General features: G+C 47.8%; 1 protein-coding gene across 2 annotated transcripts in view; it reads left to right on the forward strand.

Moving 5' to 3' along the window:
- The window catches only part of LOC141790198 (spermatid perinuclear RNA-binding protein-like), a 74,844-nt gene that overhangs the window by 29,523 nt on the left and 21,321 nt on the right, over positions 1-24,000 (forward strand). For both annotated transcript variants that reach the window (XM_074669897.1, XM_074669896.1), the window contains exons 2-9: positions 785-937; positions 4,653-4,879; positions 7,284-7,449; positions 10,290-10,434; positions 18,914-19,026; positions 21,490-21,585; positions 21,672-21,783; positions 23,508-23,605. In XM_074669897.1, the coding sequence (XP_074525998.1) occupies positions 935-937; positions 4,653-4,879; positions 7,284-7,449; positions 10,290-10,434; positions 18,914-19,026; positions 21,490-21,585; positions 21,672-21,783; positions 23,508-23,605 (960 nt within the window). In that variant the 5' untranslated portion in view covers positions 785-934. The remainder of the gene's footprint in view (positions 1-784; positions 938-4,652; positions 4,880-7,283; positions 7,450-10,289; positions 10,435-18,913; positions 19,027-21,489; positions 21,586-21,671; positions 21,784-23,507; positions 23,606-24,000) is intronic.

Below are 24,000 nucleotides of genomic sequence, written 5' to 3' on the forward strand. Positions count from 1 at the left end.
CCCACTCAGTTCAGACCCACTCAGCTTCAGACCCACTCAGTTTCAGACCCACTCAGTTTCAGACCCACTCAGTTTCAGACTCACTCAGTTTTCAGACCCACTCAGATTCAGACCCACTCAGTTTCAGACCCACTCAGTTTCAGACCCACTCAGTTTCAGACCCACTCAGTTTCAGACCCACTCAGTTTTCAGACCCACTCAGTTTCAGACCCACTCAGTTTCAGACCCACTCAGTTTTCAGACCCACTCAGTTTCAGACCCACTCAGTTTCAGACCCACTCAGTTTCAGACCCACTCAGTTTCAGATGTCTCAGATTAAACAGGAAGTGTGTGAGCAGGAAACCATCTCAGGAAAAACCTCTGGATCAATACGACTCAAACACTCAGACTGTAACTCTGTAAACTAGAAGTCTTAACCTTTCTGAATCACTAGTTCTGAAAAAAAAGAGAAATTAATTCTCCAGGATTATTACTTTTTTTTTCCTGTTTACCGACCTCCAAAACATTTTCAGTGTTCCTCATCCTCCTCTTTTTATTTCATCACATGATGAATGGATGAATGGATGAAGGTACCCGGGATGTTTGGATGATGATAAACGTGAAACATGAAGCACACTGTGTGAAAAACTCAGGATTATAATCTCAGATTAAATGATCCAGATGAACATTTGGATCATGGAGCACAGACTCATTCAGAGCTGGTTCAGCGTTAAACCCTGGACCAGCTCAAAGACTGGAAACTGTCAGCGTGTTAATGACCCTGAACGTCTCTTTCCTCCCTCAGTGAGACCAAACACCACGACCACGACCACCACGACCACGACCACCACGACCACGAACGCTGAGAGACGTCTGACTGCATGAGGAGGCCGAGTGACGGGACCCTGGTCCTCACCTAGACCCCTCCCTCCCTCCCCAACCCCCCGGCCTGGACATGGTGAGTCCTGGTCCCAGAGTCTTCCTGATGTTTGTTCAGTCCATCCCCGTTTGACAAAGGGAAGATTTTCAGGCAGCAGAACCGGCTGATCCATTTCAAATCCATTTCCTGTTTCCTCCATCGTCAGAGCAGCCGGTCTTTACCACTGGGCTCTCAGACCATCAGAGAGACTCTCATCTTCATCATCATCACACTCACCTTCTTCACCATTAGCTCGAAGTTTTAGCCTTAAGTTGATGTTTCAGCCTCTAGCTCCTGTTTCAGCCTTTAGCTCGTGTTTTAGCCTTTAGCTCGTGTTTAAGCCTTTAGCTCGTGTTTAAGCCTTTAGCTCGTGTTTCAGCCTTTAACTCGTGTTTTGGCTGTTAGCTCGTGTTTCAGCCTTTAACTTGTGTTTTGGCTGTTAGCTCGTGTTTCAGCCTTTAACTCTTGTTTTAGCCTTTAGCTCTTGTTTTAGCCTTAAGTTTATGTTTCAGCCATTAGCTCGTGTTTCAGCCTTTAACTCATGTTTCAGCCTTTAGCTCATGTTTCAGCCTTTAGCTCTTGTTTTAGCCTTAAGTTTATGTTTCAGCCATTAGCTCGTGTTTCAGCCTTTAACTCATGTTTCAGCCTTTAGCTCATGTTTCAGCCTTTAGCTCTTGTTTTAGCCTTAAGTTTATGTTTCAGCCATTAGCTCGTGTTTCAGCCTTTAACTCATGTTTCAGCCTTTAGCTTGTGGTTTAGCTTTAAGTTTATCTTATAGCCTTTAGCTCGTGTTTTAGCCTTTAACTCGTGTTTTAGCCTTTAGCTCGTGTTTTAGCCTTTAACTCGTGTTTTAGCCTTTAGCTCGTGTTTTAGCCTTAAGTTTATGTTATAGCCTTTAGCTTGTGTTTTAGCCTTTAGCTCGTGTTATAGCCTTTAGCTCGTGTTTTAGCCTTTAACTCGTGTTTTAGCCTTTAGCTCGTGTTTTAGCTTTAAGTTTATGTTATAGCCTTTAGCTTGTGTTTTAGCCTTTAGCTCATGTTTTCCCTTGCATTACAGATTTACTCTCAGATCTTTACAACTTTATTCACTGCTTTTAGTTTGAAGCATTATGCCTTTTTTTTTTAAGTCAACACATCAAACTTAACATTCAGACTTAAATCTTACAACAAAAACACTTTTTCTTTTTTTGCAACATAAAATTTTTAATTTGTTGCTCATTAAGCGGACTAAATCTTTTTCTTTATAAAACGTCGTGGTTTTATGTGACATTATGACCTTATTTTCAACCACTATCTTTTTTTCTGTGACACGTTTTTTTTTATAACACAGCTTTTTAGTCCTAACAGTGTGCTTCTTTTCTTCAACTTCACAGAGTTTTTCATAAATTTTTAACGTCTTAATTGATTTTGACAAAAAAAATCTTTTTTTTTTATGAATTATCTTTTTGCTTTTGCTGCTGTTGTTTTGTCTTTTGGCGGGACATCCTTTATACAAAGTTTTGTTTTATGAGTTTATGAGTTTCAGACTCCTGCAAACTAAATGAACCTTTATCGTCCCTCTGTGGTCAGCGAACGGGGAGGGGGCTCGACAGGTTTCAGTCCATGTAGACCTGCAGACCAGATCCTCTTGAGTGGATCAAGAATCAGAGGAGGAAGACAAAGATCATCCCTGATGTGTGTGTGTGTGTGTGTGTGTGTGTGTGTGTGTGTGTGTGTGTGTGTGTGTGTGTGTGTGTGTGTGTGTGTGTGTGTGTGTGTGTCAGGTGTAAGTAAACATCCTCTCCTCGCTGCAGAGCGATTCATTAAGTCGTGGTTATCGTCTGACCACGGCGCTCCTGGACCCGGCTTCCTGTTGGTAACACATAAACTGGTCTGGGCCTGGATCCAGATCCCGCGTCGGGGCCGTAAAGAGTTTTAATCTTTCATGTAGATCTTGTTAATGTTTGTGTGTGTGTTTGAGCGTTATTGCCCGTACACAGCCTCTCACGCCCCTGGCGCTCAGCCTCAGATTAGCCCGGTCCTGATGGATGACCCGGACTCCAGCGCCAGCCCCAGAGACTCTGGACCATGAATTATTCAGAGCGGATCATAAATAACTCAGCGTAATGAGGGGGTGCTTACAGCGGGGGAGGAGGGGGAGCAGGGGGAGGAGGGGAGGACGGGGGGAGGAGGGGGAGGACGGGGGGAGGAGGGGAGGACGGGGGAGGACGGGGGAGGACGGGGGAGGACGGGGGATGATGGTGAGAGCGATAGTTTGACCTTGGACTGCGAGCGTGGCGTGATGCTGGCCCTGCGGACCGACCCGCTCAGGCATGTTCAAACGAGCACCGAGCTGATTCTGCTCATCAGACGTTTTTTATTCCCGCTCTGAGCGCGAGGAGCCGACTCCCAGCTCACGTCTGAAATGTTAATGAGCAGAAACAGGCTGATCGGCAGGAGCTCAGGTGGCTTCAGGTGTTTCTGTCATCGACGTGACAAACTCGTCTGACACGGGAACACGCTGGATGTTCACAGGAGCTGGTCTGACACGGGAACACGCTGGATGTTCACAGGAGCTGGTCTGACACGGGAACACGCTGGATGTTCACAGGAGCTGGTCTGACAGGAAGTGAACGGTCCTCCTGCTGTTCGTCTGCTTCCTGTGGAAAGTTAAACACGTTTGTTTGTCTGCAGAGATTCAGAAAACTGATCCTTAAAGGCTCTGAGATCAAACATTTTTATCCTCTTTCCCCGACAGGTCAGAAAAACAAAAGTTCAGTCAGAAAAAACTAAATTATTCATAAGAAAGTCGTTAAATTTGGTGGTTTGGCTCAGTTCATGGAGCTCCCTGTTCGTCCAACGGGGAACGCCAAAGTTTCTTTCCTGTACAAACATGGAAAGTCAAAGCAGGGAGAGCATCAGCAAAGAGCCTGAGTACAGAGCATCAGTGAGGTTACGTACGACCCTGATGAAATCAGACACAGCATTGAACTGGAAACAGCTTCTGTTGGAGAAAACTCATTTTGATCATTAAAGTTTGAACGTTTTGTTGCTTAAAGCTTCATCAGACATGACTCGTTTCCTGATGACGGTCTGTTTTTGATCCTTCACATTTGAAGTTTAGAATAAAGGAATACGAGACATCCCTCGAGCCTGAACTATCGTCAGAAAGTGTTTTTTAACTTTCTAATAAACAGGAAAATAAAGTCTGTTTGTTGCTGAACCAAACCTTAACTTTGTCATACGAACCAGAACCTCAGTGCAGCGCTGTTCACCAAATTTCACACCTTTCCTTGAGCCGGCAGGTGATGGAGCTGAGAGCAGGAAATGACCTGAAACTGTGATTTTGTTTTTCAAGCTTCTTGGTGAACTTTCTACGAGTGCTCAGGTTTCACTGTGGGAACAAAGCGAGAGCGAAACAGAAAGTGCAGTCGCAAAATCCGACTTTCAGACACTTTGAGAAAAGTTTTCATCGTTGATTTAAAGTTTTTAAAGTTGTTATGGCACCAAACCGTCTCCAGGCGACAGAAAGACTTTTTTCTCTAAGCTCGTGTTCCCAAACGCTGCGTATCGTTAACTTCAGAAACCAACACAGAGCTTCTGCTGCTCTGTGTTAAACACGACTGTCACAGTTTTTTAAGGTGGGGTCAAAGTTCACCAGGCGTGTTCAGGCAGCGTCCCTGCTCCCCATCAGACATTGACTGACTCTGAAATAAAAACGTGTCAGAAATAAAAATGTCTCCTCTCTCCTTCCCTCTCTCCTCGTCTGAACCCAGAGGTCGTTCCGATCGTTCGCCAACGACGACCGCCACGTCATGGCCAAACACGCCAGCATCTACCCGAGCCCGGAGGAGCTGGAGGCCGTCCAGACGCTGGTGTCCACCGTGGAGGGAGCCCTGAAGAAGGTCTCTGATTGGATGGATGGACTGGATAACTCCTCAGGGAAGACGTCCACCAATCAGGAGGCTGGAGAGGAGACGGCGGCGACGGACTCTGAGACGAAGTAGGTTTCCTGTTTGTAGTCTGTGTCTGTGTCTGCGGCGTCTGTAAATATGTCATCAGCGCTCAGCGCCACAGGAGGATTCACGGCTCTGTGTGCATCACTGCTGATGGTTAGCTGTTAGCTTAGCACGCCGTCCCCTCATAAACCCTCAGCTCAGATATAAATCTTCATGTGGACGCCACGTGTGATGATTGGACGATTAAACAGCCCAACAAACACTCGTATGTCCTCACGTTTGGCTCCAGGCCTGAACATCAGTGTCAGCTCATCAGGGTCAGTTCAGAGTCAGCCAGAGGGGGCAGCAGAGGACAGGGAGGGACCAGGCAGGGTCTGAGGAAGTGTCTGAGGAAGTGGTCTGAGGAAGTGGTCTGAGGGGGGGTCCTCAGGTGTCAAAACTGAAGCCAAGCCCGTGAAAACGTGCTCTGACAGCCTAAATATTATCTTTTTTTTTTTGCTTTGTTTGTGTTTGTGTTTTCTGATCAGGGCAAAGTTCCGTTGATGATGTCAGAGTTCTAGAACTCCTGCTGCTCTGCAAAAAGACTGCTGTGCATGCATGCTCCTGATTGGTCGATAGCTCTGAGACTACAAACTGAAACCTGACACCTCTCAGACTAAAACCCAGACCCTGATTATATTTTCCACATTTTCACAGCAGCTGTAATCCAGACTGTCCACGTCCAGTGAAAAGCTTGAAAAGGCTCAGACCAAGTGTTGAACTGACAGAGTTTAGGAAAAAGAGTTGTTCTGGAAGCAGCGGAGAATGATCCAGACTTGAAAGTTGGTGCAGCCCGTTCCTACAGGTGTCCCAAGTTTTCCTGATTCCTTCGACCATCTCTGTGTGAATAAACCTGGAGCTGAGCTCACAGAGTCCACCAACTGGGACTGGGAACTCTGACATCATAGGATTCTAGTGACATCATAGGATTCTAGTGACATCATAGGATTCTAGTGACATCATAGGATTCTAGTGACATCATAGGATTCTAGTGACATCATAGGATTCTAGTGACATCATAGGATTCTGGTGATGTTGTAGAGATGGAACAAAATTCTAGAATTCTGATAATATTTAGATTAGATTAGATCCATTTTATTTTCCTTTGTAGGAAATTTGTCTCAGACAGCAGCACTACTGGCCAAGGACGCAGTATTTTAAATGACAAAATACTAGACACATACAACAGTCACATAAGCAAGAGGTCAAGCATGGCCAGAAGTTATTGCACAAGGATGTTAAAGTGCCGTGTTTGTCACAATACGCGGTGAAGCTAAGCAGAAACAAATTAAAAACGAGTTTTGACGATAAAAACAAAACATGGGTAAAAGTCAGATAATAACAGCTGAGAACAAGTAGAAGCAGATAATAAGTAAAATATGTAGAAACAAGTTAAAAATAATCTATAAGAAGTAGAAAAAATAAAACCATGGATAAAGTGGAGTAATCATAACAGGTCAGTGACTGGTGGCAATAAATAGGCTGACACAAAAAGATATATACATACAGCATTATTCATCAACTCAAGGAAAGAATTAATTTGATTGTTTGTGAAGCAGAGAGGTGAGGCTGGCAGAAACGAGAGCTTATATTGATTCATTTTGTGTTTGCTTGCTCTGTATCGTCTCCCTGAAGGCAGACGCTTAAACATGGCAACAAACCCATTTTGGGAACATTCTAGAATCCCACAGTTCTGGTGTCGTTCAAGAACAGAATCAACATTCTAGAATTCTGGTGGCACTGGAAAATCCTTAGAAAGTTCTAGAACTCTAGTGACATTGTAGAACTCTGGGGTCATTGAAGAATTATAAAACTATTCTAGAAAAATAAATATATTCTAGAATTATAGTAATAATCCTGGTGAAATTGTTAAATTCTGTCTGCGTTCTAGAATCTCTTCTGGAAGTCGAGCAATGTTCTAGAATTCTTGTGATAATAAAGGATCCTGGAAAGATTCCACTGTTCTGGAGTTGTTTGAGAAAAGTATTTATATTCTAGATTTTTGCTGACTTTCACATATCAGGAAGAGGTCTGGGCAGAGCCAAAGCCAAACCAGAACCAGAAGACCAGTTTCTGAGAGTCCACATCTTCACAGAGGTGGTAGAGTCTGAGTCTCAGTTTCAGTAACAGTGAAGAGGAGACTCTGAGCTGCAGCTCTGTCAGGTCAGACTGCAGAGAGAAAGAAAGATAGACCTCCATCACTGAGACTGAGACAGGAGAAGAACCAGAGGCTGTGTGTGTGTGTGTGTGTGTGTGTGTGTGTGTGTGTGTGTGTGTGTGTGTGTGTGTGTGTGTGTGTGTGTGTGTGTGTGTGTGTGTGTGTGTGTGTGTGTGTGTGTGTGTGTGTGTGTGTGTGTGTGTGTAACCCATGTCTGACCCGGGCTCTGGCTGTCCCCGTTCTGTCCTCAGACCTCCCAGCATGCCCCTGCTGTGCGGCGTGACCCGGGTGGGTCTGGTGTCCAAAGGCCTGCTGATCAGAGGAGACCTGGACCTGGAGCTGGTTCTGATGTGCCGAGACAAACCCACCAAAGTTCTGCTGTACACCATCAGCGCCAACCTGCCGCTGCAGATCCAGGTACGCTCCCATTTACCTGCTGTGTGTGTGTGTGTGTGTGTGTGTGTGTGTGTGTGTGTGTGTGTGTGTGTGTGTGTGTGTGTGTGTGTGTGTGTGTGTGTGTGTGTGTGTGTGTGTGTGTGTGTGTCAGAACAAAGACGAGCTCTTGACGATCAAACAGAGGAGAGGCGTCTGAAGTGAATCAGGACATGAGGAAAATGTTTAACGATGTTTTTTGGGCTGAATTGAATCAGAGATGAGGTAATCTGATCTGACCAACGCAGGAAGAAATAATCTGAGGTGTTTCAAAGAGAGGAACGAGCTGAACGAGCTCTGATGAGAGAAACTAACCCACAGATCTCACAGACAGACCATGTTAGGATTATATCAGTTTGTCATGGTGGAGCAGATTTTTAATGAAGGTTAAAATGTTTTTCTGTTTCTGATTCTGATTTACACAAAAATGTGAAACTATGACGAACACACGTTAGGAAGGTAACCTGAGTGAGACTCTTCTCTAAGCAGCAACCTGGATGGTTGACATCTGTGCAATCAGTGAAACCTTACCCACAGAGTTTGGACCAATCAGGATCGAGTATTCAGCAGATCAGAGTGATAAAACGTTTTATCGACTCTTCACAGTAAATAATAATAATAACAGGAGGAGGAGGTCTCAGGGGGAGGAGGTCTCAGGGGAGGAGGTCTTATCCAGCTAAGGAGGAGGAGGTCTCAGGGGAGCAGGTCTCATCCAGCTAAGGAGGAGGAGGTCTCAGGGGGAGGAGGTCTCAGGGGGAGGAGGTCTCAGGGGGAGCAGGTCTCATCCAGCTCAGGAGGATCCGTCCCCTCTCCTCAGACCTGACTGATCGCTGCTGCTGTGGGAGGAATCGTCGCTGAAGCAGGAAATCACTTTGATTCTTACAGGAAATGAAAGGAGTATTTTTAGCGGGAGGAGGAGGAGGAGGAGGTGACAGAGAGGAGGTGATTTAAAGTGGAGATGTTTCTGACAGTAAGTGGTCTCCTCCTCTTCATCACCTCCTGACGGACACAGAAACCTCAGAGTCTGAGTCTTTGTAGTTTCTGAGCTCAGAGATCAGTTTCCCTCAGGAGTTCCTCCTCCAATCAGCCGCCAGAGCCGCCGTCACTGCCCGACTGAGCTCCACGCCGTTAATTACCCGTCATCGCCGCCTGTGAGCTTCATCATCATCATCATCATCATCATCATCATCATCAGGAGGAGGAGGAGGAGGAGCAGGAGGAGCAGGAGGAGGAGGAGGAGGACAGCGTCTGAAGCTCTCATTTCCTCCACCAACAGGAGAGACTGACATGTGTGGGGTGATGGATGGAGTCACTCCTCACAGGGACGAAGGAGAGGAAGAGGAGCCGCTTTGAAAAACAGGAGAGAAGGAGACGCAGATTAGGAGGAAAACAGGAGAGAAGGAGACGCAAATTAGGAGGAAAACAGGAGAGAAGGAGACGCAAATTAGGAGGAAAACAGGAGCGAGGAGACGCAGACTGAGTGTAAACATCAGATTAGTCCTTTAAAAAACTGATGTGGTTCATACAAAAACTTTAAATACATCACTGACGTCACTGACGTCATGAACTCAGGGTGAGCTCAGGCAGGAAGTCGAGCTGGGACTACAGAACATCAGCTGCTCCTAACTCCAGCTCTGATCATCTGAACGTCCAATCAGAAAACAGAAAATGGTCTCTTCATTACACTGATTTACCCTGCTTTAAACTTTGCTACTGCTCTCCCTGCCTTTATTTCTCATGTATGTACAAAAACAGACAGGAGATGTGCTCTCCCTGCCTTTATTTCTCATGTATGTACAAAAACAGACAGGAGATGTGCTCTCCCTGCCTCAGGTTTCAGTAGCACGAGATCGTGACTTGACCTGCTGAATTGATGACGCCGTTACAGGATCTGTTAACTAGTCCAGGACTCGTTGAAGGGGCAGGGCCTCAAACCAAGATCTGCCCAGAGCTCTGCCCGCCACAGACCTCCAGAAGGCTGGCCAATGAGGGGAGGGGCTAAAAGAGACAGAAGTCAAGGTGTTGCTGCAGCTCCCCCTGCTACGGCTTCTCATAGATGCAGTGTGAATGAGAGGGGAGGTGTGCTCTCCCCACATCAGGGTTTTTTTTTCTGTCTGCTTGCTCAGAACGCTGTGTTGAAAAAAAAGTATGACCTACTAAAGTATGAGGTCTCTGCGGGCCTCAAACACCGAGGTCGGCCCCCTGGAGACAGATCTCCAGAGGGCTGGCCAATCAGAGGGGACGGGGTTTGTGGAGCTAGAGGCCTGTGGTGGGCAGAGGAAGACCCTGGATGACCTTAGTGTTCGAGGGCCCCACCCTTTTTGAGGTGTCATTAACCAGTGAGGACATCGTTATGATTACATCATCATTTAAGCCAGTCTGGAGAGGATATTATTCAGATCTGGTGTAATTATCTGAACTATTTTAGAATAAACTGTTTTGAGCAAACCCTGAGGAGGGGAGAGCACATCTCCTGTCTTGTCAGGTGCATAACTTCTGTTTATTCATTTGGTTTTTTAGTTTAAAAAAAAAAAACAAAGAAAGCAGAGATTGTTGATTAACTGCTAAAAACGAAACAGAGCTCAAACAGCTCACCTTTCTTTCTGCTTCTGCTTTTGTTTTTAAATTCTGTTTATTTTGGGTAAAAAATGCTAAAAACGGAGATAAGGTACGACATTTGATCTCCTCAGCCGGTTGGATTCTTCCAGATTCTTCCAGATAAAATCCAGATTTCCAGGAGCTTGGTTCATGTTGGTCCCTGACGTCAGGACTCTGTGCGGCGCTGAAACTGTTTTTAATTAACGCCGCTGCTCTCTCTGTTTCAGACGATGACGGAGGAGAAATACGAGGTGCAGTCGAGCGTCTCCGAGGCCGCCATCAGAGTCTGCAGCTCCACAGACCCTCGCCTCACCCTGAAGATCACGCTCTCCTCCCTGGCCATGAGGGAGGAGCACAGCGCCCCCCAGGAAGGTATTTAACCTCCTCACACCCCCTCCCTGCTCATCCCTCCTGCGCCTCCTGTTTGGGAGGAAGCTTCCTGTTTGTATTTGACCTTTCAGACATCAGAGAGGAGGAGGAGGAGGAGGAGGAGGAGGAGCAGGAGGATAACAAACATAAAATGACTCCTCGGCTTTAAATGGAGGAAATGTGAGGAGAATATGAGACATGATGAGAAAGCTGAGAGCAGGAGGTGACAGGAGCACATGGATCTGGGTCAGGAGCAGATGGACAGGGGGGGAGGTGTCAGGTGTCCTCCTGAGATCAGTGAGCTCAGTCAGAGGAGGTGAGGGTTAAGTTATCCAACAAAACATTCAGACGATTCATCCTCACACAGCGTCAGTTTTTCAGGGACATTTCCCTCAGAGTAGGAAACTTAAAGAGGGGGTATTCTGCTTCTTCAGGATGTGAAAACAAAAACAAAGTCTGTTAAAAAAAGAAGCACAAGATTTCTCAAGATCTTCATTGCTGAGATGATGAGGTCATCCTCATCGCTCCGCCCCCTGATTGGGCTCTAGAGAGCTGTCCAATCAGAGTGAAGGGGGTTTGTGGAGCAAGGAGTCTTAAAGAGACAGCAGCTAAAACAAAGTGATTCACCCAGGGGCTGAAAGTAAGGATTTCAAAACCAGCAGGGAGAGAAAAACTGAGATTTTATTCATCTGTAAATGATGTAGAGATGGTACAGGGGCACCAGAGGGACAAAATTAAAATCTAAAAAAGCACAACAACCCCTCTTTAAACAGTTTCTGTTGCCGGAAAAGATGTGAAACTCAATTTTTCTTTTATTGATTCATGATTTATTTAAATAATTGGACACAAACGTCACAGGAAGCTGCTGCGGTGTGATACATGTTGGTGTGTTTGTGTGTGTGTTTGTGTGTGTGTTTGTGTGTTTGTGTGTGTGTGTGTGTGTGTGTGTGTGTGTGTGTTTGTGTGTGTGTTTGTGTGTTTGTGTGTGTGTGTGTATGTGTGTGTTTGTATGTGTGTGTGTGTGTGTGTGTGTGTGTTTGACTCTGCTGTGTGTGTTTCTCTTCATGAATGTGAGTCACAGATTAAGGGACAGTAAAGCCGTTAGTTCGCTCTCAGCGCGGCTCACAGCGGGGGGTATCGAGGCGAGGCGTCGCTGAAGGTAACAGGCAGGATGCTGCGTCCTGGCAGCTAGTTAGCGTAGCTGGTTAGCGTAGCTGGTTAGCGTAGCTGGTTAGCGTAGCTGGTTAGCGCAGAGACTAAAGCTTTTCCTCCTTCAGGTCCAACAGCTCAGAGCAAACAGAGTCAAAGTGTTTGTTAGAGTGTGAAATCCTACAAACACAGAGCATCCCCAGAGCTCACACACACACACACACACACACACACACACACACACACACACACACACACACACACACACACACACACAGAGCAGTGAGTGACAGGGTTTCCTGCAGTCTGAAACAAACACACAGATGTTGACGGAGCGAGGAGCTCGCGGCGTCTGAGCCGACGCTCCACGGTTTGAATAATCTGAACACACAGATTAAAAATCTCTCAGCGGTTTGGAAACACCGCTCAGGTTGGAGCTTCTTTGTTTACACATGCAGCACAAACATGTGATTATTTACCAACATCCTCATCTACATCCCCCTGAGTAAAGACTGGACCTGGTCTAATGAAGCCTGACGACCGTGAGGAGGTGAAATCAGACTCTGGACCATCTCTGCTAAAACCTACATTACCCAGCAGCCACTGCTCCAGATTGATGCTTTAAAGAGAGTCAGGCTCTATTGGCTCTTGGTGACATCCCATAATTTCCTGCCAGGTGAATTAATGTGACGTCATTAATCAGCTGCTGCTAACAGGAGGACTCACTGCTTCTTCTGACTCTCTCTTATCGATATCTTCCTGATCCTGATCCACACTTTGACATCAGATTATCAGCACCAGTATTACAGGTTACAGATTATTTTAAATTACTACTTCTCAGCTTCCTGATTGGTTGGAACAGGACTGGATTTCAGCCAATCACAGACCTGTTCAGCTGACGGCCTCCAGTCAGCGCGGTCTCTCTTTCCTCCAGAACACCGGTTACTTTGTGACGCTCTGAACTCGATAGACGTGGAGCTGAGGGGTCTGTTGGGACTGACCCCCTACTGGAGACAGCCTCTAGTGGACACTGGAGGAACTGCAACAGGCTAAAGCCTGCTGCTCAGAGAGGAAAGGGTTAAACGGTCTGAGTCAGAGAAAAATGGAGGAAATATCCTAAAAATGAGGATTAAAAAACAAACTTGAATCGTGGACATGAGGAAAATGAAAAAACTCTGGGACTGATTATTTGAGCCTCCTTGTTCCAGTTAATCATCCCTCATCGTGTCGAAGACGCCGTCTGAATAATGCAGCGTGTAATGACTGCGAGGCGTCTCTGCTGTGAATCAGAGCTGATTTCATCTGTAGGTGCAGACAATTAAAGACAATCGTCTCTAAATGAAGCTAATGAGCCTAGCGTAGCGCTAACAGACTGTAAACGTGTCAGAGAGCCAATCAGAGCTGGGACGACCGACCAATCAGTTTAATTAACAATCGTTTCATCAGCTGTTCACTGATTCAGAGGACGAGCAGAGAGGAGACATGCAGCGAGGAGAGGAGACATGCAGCGAGGAGACATGCAACGAGGAGAGGAGACGAGCAGCGAGGAGAGGGGACGAGCAGCGAGGAGACATGCAGCGAGGAGAGGAAACAAGCAGCGAGGAGAGGAGACATGCAGCAAGGAGAGGAGACGTGCAGCGAGGAGAGGAGACATGCAGCGAGGAGAGGAGACATGTAGCGAGGAGAGGAGACGAGCAGTGAGGAGAGGAGACGAGCAGCGAGGAGAGGAGACGAGCAGCGAGGAGAGGAGACGAGCAGCGAGGAGAGGAGACAAGCAGCGAGGAGACATGCAGCGAGGAGAGGAGACAAGCAGCGAGGAGAGGAGACAAGCAGCGAGGAGACATGCAGCGAGGAGAGGAGACAAGCAGCGAGGAGACATGCAGCGAGGAGAGGAGACGTGCAGCCAGGAGAGGAGACATGCAGCCAGGAGAGGAGACATGCAACAAGGAGAGGAGACAAGCAGCGAGGAGAGGAGACAAGCAGCGAGGAGAGGAGACAAGCAGCGAGGAGACATGCAGCGAGGAGAGGAGACGTGCAGCCAGGAGAGGAGACATGCAGCAAGGAGAGGAGACAAGCAGCGAGGAGAGGAGACAAGCAGCGAGGAGAGGAGACATGCAGCAAGGAGAGGAGACAAGCAGCGAGGAGAGGAGACATGCAGCAAGGAGAGGAGACATGCAGCAAGGAGAGGAGACAAGCAGCGAGGAGAGGAGACAAGCAGCGAGGAGAGAAGACATGCAGCGAGGAGAGGAGACATGCAGCGAGGAGAGGAGACAAGGAGCGAGGAGACATGCAGCAAGGAGACATGCAGCGAGGAGAGAAGACATGCAGCAAGGAGACATGCAGCGAGGAGAGGAGACGAGCAGCGAGGAGAGGAAACAAGCAGCGAGGAGAGGAGACAAGGAGCGAGGAGAGGAGACAAGCAGCGAGGAGAGGAGACATGCAGCGAGGAGAGGAAACAAGCAGCGAGGAGAGGAAACAAGCAGCGAGGAGAGAAGACATGCAGCAAGGAGAGGAGACAAGGAGCGAGGAGAGGAGACAAGCAGCGAGGAGAGAAGACATGCAGCGAGGAGAGGAGACATGCAGCAAGGAGAGGAGACAAGGAGCGAGGAGAGGAGACAAGCAGCGAGGAGAGGAGACATGCAGCAAGGAGACATGCAGCGAGGAGACATGCAGCGAGGAGAGGAGACATGCAGCGAGGAGAGGAAACAAGCAGCGAGGAGACATGCAGCGAGGAGAGGAGACATGCAGCAAGGAGAGGAGACAAGCAGCGAGGAGAGAAGACATGCAGCAAGGAGAGGAGACAAGGAGCGAGGAGAGGAGACATGCAGCAAGGAGAGGAGACAAGCAGCGAGGAGAGGAGACAAGCAGCGAGGAGAGAAGACATGCAGCGAGGAGAGGAGACATGCAGCAAGGAGAGGAGACAAGGAGCGAGGAGAGGAGACAAGCAGCGAGGAGAGGAGACATGCAGCAAGGAGACATGCAGCGAGGAGACATGCAGCGAGGAGAGGAGACATGCAGCGAGGAGACATGCAGCGAGGAGAGGAGACATGCAGCGAGGTGACATGCAGCAAGGAGAGGACACATGTAGCGAGGAGAGGAGACATGCAGCAAGGAGAGGAGACATGCAGCAAGGAGAGGAGACATGCAGTGAGGAGAGGAGACAAGCAGCGAGGAGAGGAGACATGCAGCGAGGAGAGGAGACCTGCAGTGAGGAGAGGAGACATGCAGCGAGGAGAGGAGACATGCAGCGAGGAGAGGAGACGAGATAAACGTGAAACCATGAGACCTGACCTCGCTTCATTTAACAGGTTCAGAGCTGCTACAGCTCACCTGAGCACCTGGTCACCTGGTCACCTGGTCACCTGGGCACCTGGGCACCTGCTGTGACGTGTGGTTGGACAAACGCATGGGAGGAAAGAAATGATTCTTATAACGGCAGTTTAATTATTCATTCTTCAATCAGTCAGTTATTATGATAACCACACGGAGATGAGACAAAGAGGAGCTGAATTACTGATTTATTTTTTGTAATGGTTCATTCCTTTTCTGACTCATTTGCTCTTTTAAAGATACAAAAACCACAGCTCTGTCCCAAAAAGCCTCCAGAGAGCTGTCCAATCAGAGTGAAGGGGGTTTGTGGAGGGGGAGTCTTAAAGGGACAGCAGCCAAAGCAAAGTGTCAGAGGCTGAAGTAAGAGTTTACCAAAAACAGCAGAGAGAAAAACAGAAATCTGTTTGAGCTGTAATTTATGCAAAGGTCCTACGGGGGCTCCAGAGGGACAAAATAGAGACTAAAAATGTCCAACGCCTCCTCTTGGCACATGGTGGTAACTGCAGTGATCAGCTGTTTGAAGTCCAGTGATCTCTGAGGTGAAACTGAATATCAGCCTGTGTCCTGGTTTTTCCCTTAAGTGTCTAAAGATGATTTATTTATTTGAATATTTATTTAAATTTTTGTTTCTTTGTTTGTTTTTCAGAAGGTCACAGACTAAGATCAGAGGGTTAAAAAAAGCTTCTCAACTAAAAATATACAAAGTTAAATTCCTTTGAAATATTTTCACATTTTTGGCAAAGCATTAAAAAAATAAAACATGACCAACCATAAAACACTGTTTGATTTATTTTTACTTTGAGTTCAAAATGTTTGATGCTGAAGGCCTGAAATCCTTTTTTTGAATGAAAAATAAAGTTTTTTAAATTATTTTCTGTCCTTAAAAGAATAAAAAAACATTTCAAATAAAGAAAAAAGGCCATAATTACAACTTTAAAAAGACTCTTAAAGAAAGAGGCTGTGGCTCTTTGGATAAAGACACGTCTTCTTGATATGCTAAGCTAGCATTAAAGATAGCATCATATATATCTTTAAATAATTAGACATCACAAACTTGCCCTGCACAGTTTGAGCTGATAGAGAAATGATCTGTTCAGACCCACATCCTGTTTGACCCCGGCTGTTCGGCTCATTAAGAAGAAGTGTACGTGGTTTCTTCAGAGAGCACCTCCAGTGGACACTCGAGGAACTGCATTTTTTTTAAAGGGTTTGTTTTTAAGCTTTCATGCCTTTGATTGGGTTTGGAGAGGCTGTTGAGCAGAGCAGGAAACAGGGCGAGGGTACGGGAGGCCAGGACAGGACAGAGGCCACAGGCTGGACTCAATGTGGGCCACACAGGCGAGGGAAGACCTCATGGAGCCTTACCTGGACCACTAGGCCGTCTGCGCGCTAAAACTGCAGTTTTTAACGCTAATGCATCGCCCTCGTGTGTGAAAGCTGGAGTCTGAGGCTCAGTGGAGACAGATGATTAATTTCAGGAAGTGAATGAAAGAAACATGCTCAGAAACCAGGAGCAGGCTGAGGATCAGCGCGCTGTGCAGCTGCTGCAGCTGCTGCAGCTGCTGCAGCTGCTGCAGCTGCTGCAGCAGCTGCAGACGCCTCAGGTTTCTCTTCGTCCTCCTGTTGATGGAGTGTGATACGAGGGAAATGTAGAAGTTTGTCAACAGTCAGAGTTTCCTTTGTGTTTGAGGCCCCGGGGTTTATCTCCTCATCCTGTTACCCAGAATCCTCAGGGGCAGACGAGAAGGTCCTCAGTCCTGGGTGTGTAGGAGGAGTGACTCTCATCAGCTCCTTCATCTGTCCTCCACCTCCTCATCCTCCACCTCCTGCTCCTCCACCTCGTCATCCTCCACCTCCTCATCCTTCACCTCCTCATCCTCCACCTCCTCATCCTCCAGCTCCTGCTCCTCCACCTCCTCATCCTCCACCTCCTGCTCCTCCACCTCCTGCTCCTCCACCTCCTCATCCTCCACCTCCTCCTCATCCTCGACCTCCTACTCCTCCACCTCCTCATCCTCCACCTCCTGCTCCTCCACCTCCTCATCCTCCACCTCCTCCTCATCCTCGACCTCCTACTCCTCCACCTCCTCATCCTCCACCTCCTGCTCCTCCACCTCCTCATCCTCCACCTCCTCCTCATCCTCGACCTCCTACTCCTCCACCTCCTCATCCTCCAGCTCCTGCTCCTCCACCTCCTGCTCCTCCACCTCCTCATCCTCCACCTCCTCCACCTCCTCCTCCTCCTCCTCATCCTCCACCTCCTCCTCTACCTCCTCATCCTCCACCTCCTGCTCCACCACCTCCTGCTCCTCCACCTCCTCATCCTCCACCTCGTCCTCCTCCTCCTGTGTGCCGACAGACTGCAGAGCCGCACACACACAGACACACACACACAGACACACACACACACACACACACACACACACACACACACTCACACACACACAGACACACACACACACACACACACAGACACACACACAGACACACACACACACACACACACACAGACACACACACAGACACACACACACACACACACACACACACACACACACACACACACACACAGACACACACACACACACACACACACACACACACACACACACACACACACACACACAGCGCTCCTCGGCTCACATTAACTCTGATTTATGTCTCAGAGATGACGTTAAATGTGGAGTAAAGATCGAGGTATCGGCGGCGCCCGGCGAGCGCGGCGGTTCCTGCTGCTCTGTGTCAGCAGATTGTGGAGGAAGTGTCAGTGATTTAATCAGCGCCGCCTGTAGCTCATTGAGACTCATCTTTGGAGCATAAAGTGACATTTATCAGGCTTTAATGTTTGCTCCCTGGCTGCTGAGGAGTAAAAACGCCTCCTCCTGAGCTCTGCGGTCTGTTTGCCCTTTTCCTCGTCTGCCCGACCGCCTCACAGCGGCGTCCCCTCACAGCGGCGTCCCCTCACAGCGGCGTCCCCTCACAGCGCCGTCCCCCCACAGCGGCGTCCCCCCACAGCGGCGTCCCCCCTCTTCACCTTCTTTCCAGGGTGGTGCTCTCCCTCTGCTGCCCCCTACAGGAGCCTGTGCATAAACATCTGACCCAGCAGGAGTGAAGGTGTGAGCGTGGCGACCCAGAAGGCCTCTGGACTCACCCTGACGTGTGTTTCTGGGCCGCGTCATGCTCTTATTTTCCTCCTGCGCAGTAACTGAAACACTAATGCTGCGTGTTTGTTGCGTGTTCGCTGCGTGTTTGCTGCGTGTTTGCTGCATGTTCGCTGTGTGTTCGCTGTGTGTTCGCTGCGTGTTCTCTGCGTGTTTGCTGTGTGTTCGCTGCGTGTTCGCTGTGTGTTCGCTGTGTGTTCGCTGCGTGTTCTCTGCGTGTTTGCTGTGTGTTCGCTGCGTGTTCGCTGCATGTTCGCTGCGTGTTCGCTGCGTGTTCGCTGCATGTTCGCTGCGTGTTCGCTGTGTGTTCGCTGTGTGTTCGCTGTGTGTTCGCTGCGTGTTCGCTGTGTGTTCGCTGTGTGTTCGCTGCGTGTTCGCTGCATGTTCGCTGTGTTTCGCTGCGTTTCGCTGTGTGTTCGCTGCGTGTTCGCTGTGTGTTCGCTGTGTGTTCGCTGCGTGTTCGCTGTGTGTTCGCTGTGTGTTCGCTGCGTGTTCGCTGCGTGTTCGCTGCGTGTTTGCTGCGTGTTTGCTGCATGTTTGCTGTGTTTCGCTGTGTTTCGCTGCGTTTCGCTGTGTGTTCGCTGCGTGTTCGCTGCGTGTTCGCTGCGTGTTCGCTGCGTTTCGCTGCGTGTTCACTGCCCCGCAGACACTGACCTGCACCTGGAGCCGTCCTCTCCGGCTCCTCCTGTCGGTTTGAAGATCCTGTGCATGAGTTTCCTGAGAATCCTCTCAGCTCCGGGGTCAGATCAGTGGGCGTGTCTAACAGCGCCCCCTGCTGCTCGTGTGTGTGTGTGTGTGTGTGTGTGTGTGTGGGGCAGAGTCTCATCCTGTGTGTCTTTCAGGAGAGGACAGGAAGCAGGGAGCAGAGGAGGAAGAGGAGGATGAAGAGGACGTCCTGGACAGACAGAAGTGCCGAGCTGCTCTGGCGTCGCTGCGACACGCCAAATGGTTCCAGGTGAGCTCAGCAGGCGAGCAGCGCTCTGTTTGATGTGTTTGGAGGTGATCTGGTTATGGAGACGGTTTTAATGAGGTGGCCTCAGGTGAGCTTAGCCCCTCCCACTCTCACAGGTGTGCGCTACAACCTGACACGTCCAACCCTCAGATCCTCAGGGTCACGTGCAGAGGTTAGAGGTTTCTCCCTAATGCTACTTCTCAGCTTCCTGATCGGGTCCACCAGGACTGGATTGATTTACAACACGCCTAAGTCTCTATGCTAAAACAGGAGCTAAAGGCTAAAACATGAGCTAAAGGATAATAAACAGGCAGAAGGCTAAAATGAAAGCTAAAGGCTAACACACCAGCTAAAGGGTAATACACAAGCTAAAGGCTTACACACAAACTAAAGGCTAATAAACAGGCTAAAGGCTAAAATGAAAGCTAAAGGCTAATACACAAGCTAAAGGCTTACACACCAGCTGAAGGCTTTAACAAAAGCTAAAGGCTAAATCATGAGCTAAAAGATAATAAACAGGCTAAAGGCTAAAACGAAAGCTAACGGCTAACACACGAGCTAAAAGCTAACACATAAGTATAACCTCTAACAGCAGATTTTTTCTACTCTTTAAAATATTTCCGGGTCATTTTGTCTGACTGTCTGGGAGCAATGACTCAGACACGAGAGAAGCAGATTTTTAGACCAGACGTTTGCAGGAACCATCTGCTGGATCAGGATCAGGATCTGGATCAGGATCAGGATGAAATCTTTTGTTAGCTCGTTCCCAGCGTCGTGTGGAGCTGTGGATGAGGAAGAATGTGTTGTGGTGGAGCTGGGAGGAGGAGGCCTCCACGGGGAGGTGTAGCTGAAGGTCACTTTAAGGGTCTTTAACTCATCAAGTCTGAGACCAGCTGCTGCTCCTCCCCCTCCTCCTCCTGCTCCTCCTCCTCCTCCTCCTCCTCCTCCTCCTCTCAGACTCAGCGAGGAGACGCAGTGAAGGGCAGGTGAGGCGGTGAGCGTCTCCTCCTCAGGGAGCAGAGCTGACTGTAAAACGTGAGTGAGCGCTGGCGGAGAGGATCCATCACACTCAGACGGTCTAATGTGGTCCAGGTTCTGCTGTGGACTGGCTGAGGACACGTTCAGAGACGCTGCTCGTCCTCCGTCCATCAGAGAAATTAACATCTTTATAGTTTCAGTCTGAGCTCCTGGGCTGATCGAGGCGCTCTGCGATGGGTCCAGGTGTCGTTAGCGATTCTGCTCTCGTTCTCCCTGACTTTGGCTCAACCTTCAGAGGGTTTCTGACAGAGAGTGGACAAAGATCATAAAAATATTCACGCTCAGTCACAGAGTCATAAACGGCTGTTTGACCACAGAGAGCGTGGATCAGATTACGTAGACAGGCTCTGATTGATCAGAGGGACCTTTCAGGACCTGCAGGTTCACCAGGATGGGTCCGCTCCACAGGTCTGCAACCGGTGCATTCAAAAGAGACGTTTTCCCCAGCTCACCTGGATTACAGTCATTCTACTTTATCTTCACTATAAATACATTTCAATGAGTTGAAAATTTTTTAAATAAAAAAAATGTAAATTAAAAAAAAAATCAAATTAAAATGACAGAAATATAATTTAAAAGAATTTAAAAAATGTACAAAACTGCCAAAATTTTTAGAATAAAAAATAACCAGAATTCACAAATTTGCAAAAAGTTAAAAAAAAGAACAATTAAAAAAATAAAGTTTTTTTAATAATGTAAAAATTAAAAAAAAAAATGCAAAATCAAAAATGGAATTAACATAATTTGATAAATATGCAAAAATCCCTGAAATATTTTTGTTTTATTTTATTTCTGCCAAATTTAGGGACAATATTTTTGACATTTTGAAAAAGTAACAAAATTTTTTAAAAAAATCAAAAATGTACAAAACTTCCCAAAATTTTATTGGTTTAATCAAATTTTACAAATTTGCAAAATGTAAAAAAAAAAAAAGTGTTTTTGTTTTTTTTATATAAAAATGAAACAATGCAAAATTGTTCAAAAATGGAATTTGAATAGTTTGAAAAATGTGCAGAAATCCCCCAAAATAACTTTCTTTTATTTATTTTTTTCCAAATTTAGTGTCAAAAAGTGACACTGGAGGAACTGCATCTTATTTTCAGCTTTAACCACCAAGTTTTCTCTGACCTGTCTGTATTTATCTTTTAATCGTCATGTTTGATTTGTTCGTTAGCAGAGTCTCTCCAGTTGTCTGACCTGTGTTTGTGCTCTGTAAAGATGAACTTAGAGTTTCTGCCAGCAGGTGGAGCTGGACGGAGCGTTTAAAGGATCAGATGGAGGTGGTGTTAGCAGCACGCTGACGTTTCTGACGCCCTGAAAAAGATCTGACATCAGACGCTGGAAGAGTCAGAGGATGTTGTTTTTTGTGCTGTCTTGTTGAAACTCTCCTCGTCACGCCGTCGACTCTTTGTCTGCGTGTTCCCTCAGGCTCGAGTCTCAGATCTGAAGTCCTGCGTCGTGGTCCTGAGGATTCTGCGGGACATGTGCAACAGAGTGGCGGGGTGGAGGCCGCTGAGAGGCTGGGTGGGTGACGGCTGCAGGATCTGAATGACTGCTCCACCCCCAGCCCAGAGTTTCCTGCTGACCGTTTCTCTCTGCGTCCTCTGCAGCCTCTGGAGCTCATCTGTGAAAAGGCCATCGCCACCTGCAGCCGGCCGCTGGGCCCGGGCGAGGCTCTGCGGCGAGTCATGGAGTGCGTGGCCTCAGGGATCCTGCTGCCAGGTCAGAGACCGTCCTTCAGGCCAACGTTTACGATCCTCCTGTCCTCAGGGGGTTTAACGTCCTGCACGGTGTTTGACAGAGAGGAAAACCTGCAGAAACGTGTGGAAATCAAAGCTGCTCAGGGTGCACTTTATACCACAGATCAACCTGAGCTCACAGCCGCCCTGATGACCACCTGAGGAGGTTTTTAAGATGTTTAGGACGTAAATCAAAGTCTCTGTAGCTTCACATCCGGAGGCCGTGGAGTTAAATGAAGGACAGCTGCAGCTCTGTTGTCCTCAGCAGCGTTTCTGCTCCTCTGTCGTCACGGCGACGCAGACGCCGTGATGTGAATCTCCTGCTGCTCACAGCGCAGTGACTCACACTTCCCTCAACCCAAACTCCAACTTTCAAAACTCAAAGTGACGATTATTACTCTAACGTTCTGGGATATTTGTAGAGTTTTCTAACATATTACAGGAAAAAGGATTTTCTTCGTGTTTTTACCTAAAATTTCAGAATCAGTTTTTATAGACTTGGTGTGTTGGTGTTAAACAGTGAACAAGGAACAGGAAATAACATGATCATCAACCCAGAACAACCAGCTACACTCTGTAAAATAGACCATAGAAACATTTAAGATATAAAATATACAAATTTACAAAAAATTAAATAAAAAAAATAATAATGAGAAACAGAGGAATGAATATCCTCATTAAGTTGTTTTCATGTTTGTTTAGCTGAATCAGGAACGTCAGTGTTTTGATCTTTCTGAAGTTTCCTCTGTTTGAGCTGAAATATTTCAGGAAACTACAGGAAACAACAGACTTACAGAAAACACGAGGTCTTCACTCCGACTGGTTTCTGTGGAAACGCTGAGACCGTCCAGACTCGTGTTGATCCTCCTCAGAGTTTTCAGAGAGCCACAGAGACAGAAACAGTTTGGGATGAGTTTAAACCGGTCTGACTCTGATCAGGGTAAAGTCCAGATCCTGCAGACGAAGGCGAGGACGGTCTGTCTCTAACTGGGTCACACAGAGTCCAGGTTCCCGACCTCAGAGAGTCCAGTCAGAGTGAACCAGGAGCTGAGTTCCTGCTCGGGAGATGAACTCCTGACTTTGACCCCTGGGAGGTTTTTAAGAGACCGGTTTCAGGACTCAGCAGGACTCAGCAGGAGGTCTGTCCGGCTCTGTCAGATCCTCAGAAAGTTTTCTCTGCTCCGTCAGAGCCGACGGCCAAAGACTGAAGTCTGAAGTCGTCTTAAAGGATGAATTCTCCTAAAGATGGCTCAGGTGGAGGAAGTGACGTGTCTCTAACGAGGTCACCTGGGGTTCACAGGGTCCGAGACAAAACCAGGGACAGAAAGTTTGTGGACCTGAGTTAGAGAGGCTGAAATGAGTCTGTTCATCAGGTGTCATAGCTGTTCATAAAGAAATCCACCGTGCTGAGTGGGGACGCCAAATCCTGCGGCGGGCAGAGCACACCTCCCCTCTCACATAACATAAATCCAGACTCAGCTCTGGTTAAGGTTAGGGCTCCTCTCCTCTCGATCCTCTTGATCCTCTCTCTGTGAATCCTCCAGCTCCCGTGTTTGATGCGAGCGTTTCTCTTTGTGAGGATGTGATTGGATTAAAAGTGTTGGTGGATTTCCCTCAGCGTTAATTCGGCTGTTTCCTGAATTTCTGTGAATCACTGATGAAGTCCATCTTCAGTCAGAGCTCTGACCCGGTTTATCTTCTGCTCAGGGGGTCCAGGAGTCCACGACCCCTGTGAAAGGGAGCCCACAGACGTCCTGAGTCAGCTGAGCGCCCAGGAGGCCGACGGCGTCACGGAGAGCGCACAGGTCAGTCCTCCTCACTTCCCGCTGCCATGACTCAGAGACAAACACGCCAAAAACACACCAAACACCAAACACGTCAAACACATCAACACCTGGACATCAGCTGTTCTCCATGTTAGGACATCAGCTGTTCTCCAGACCGACCCTGATCCTCTCCTGGTTCATGTCGGGCTGTGAAACCCAACGGGCATCACCTGGTCCAGAGAAACCAGGTCTCTGCTAAAGAGCTGAAAGTTCCTGTTCATCAGGATCTGCCTGAGACCGGCTGCAGAAAGACCAGAGACCACGTTCACACCCAGCCCCAAACACAGACCTACTCCCCTCCTCACCCTCACAGCCACATCGATGCGTTCAGGGACCTAAACATGGTTCTCTTTGAGTCTACGTGGATCAGTACT

The sequence above is a fragment of the Halichoeres trimaculatus genome, unplaced genomic scaffold, assembly GCF_033239565.1.
Source record: "Halichoeres trimaculatus isolate MK-OKI-2021-1 unplaced genomic scaffold, fHalTri1.1 fHalTri1_scaffold_5, whole genome shotgun sequence".
In the NCBI taxonomy this organism is placed as follows: Eukaryota; Metazoa; Chordata; class Actinopteri; order Labriformes; family Labridae; genus Halichoeres; species Halichoeres trimaculatus.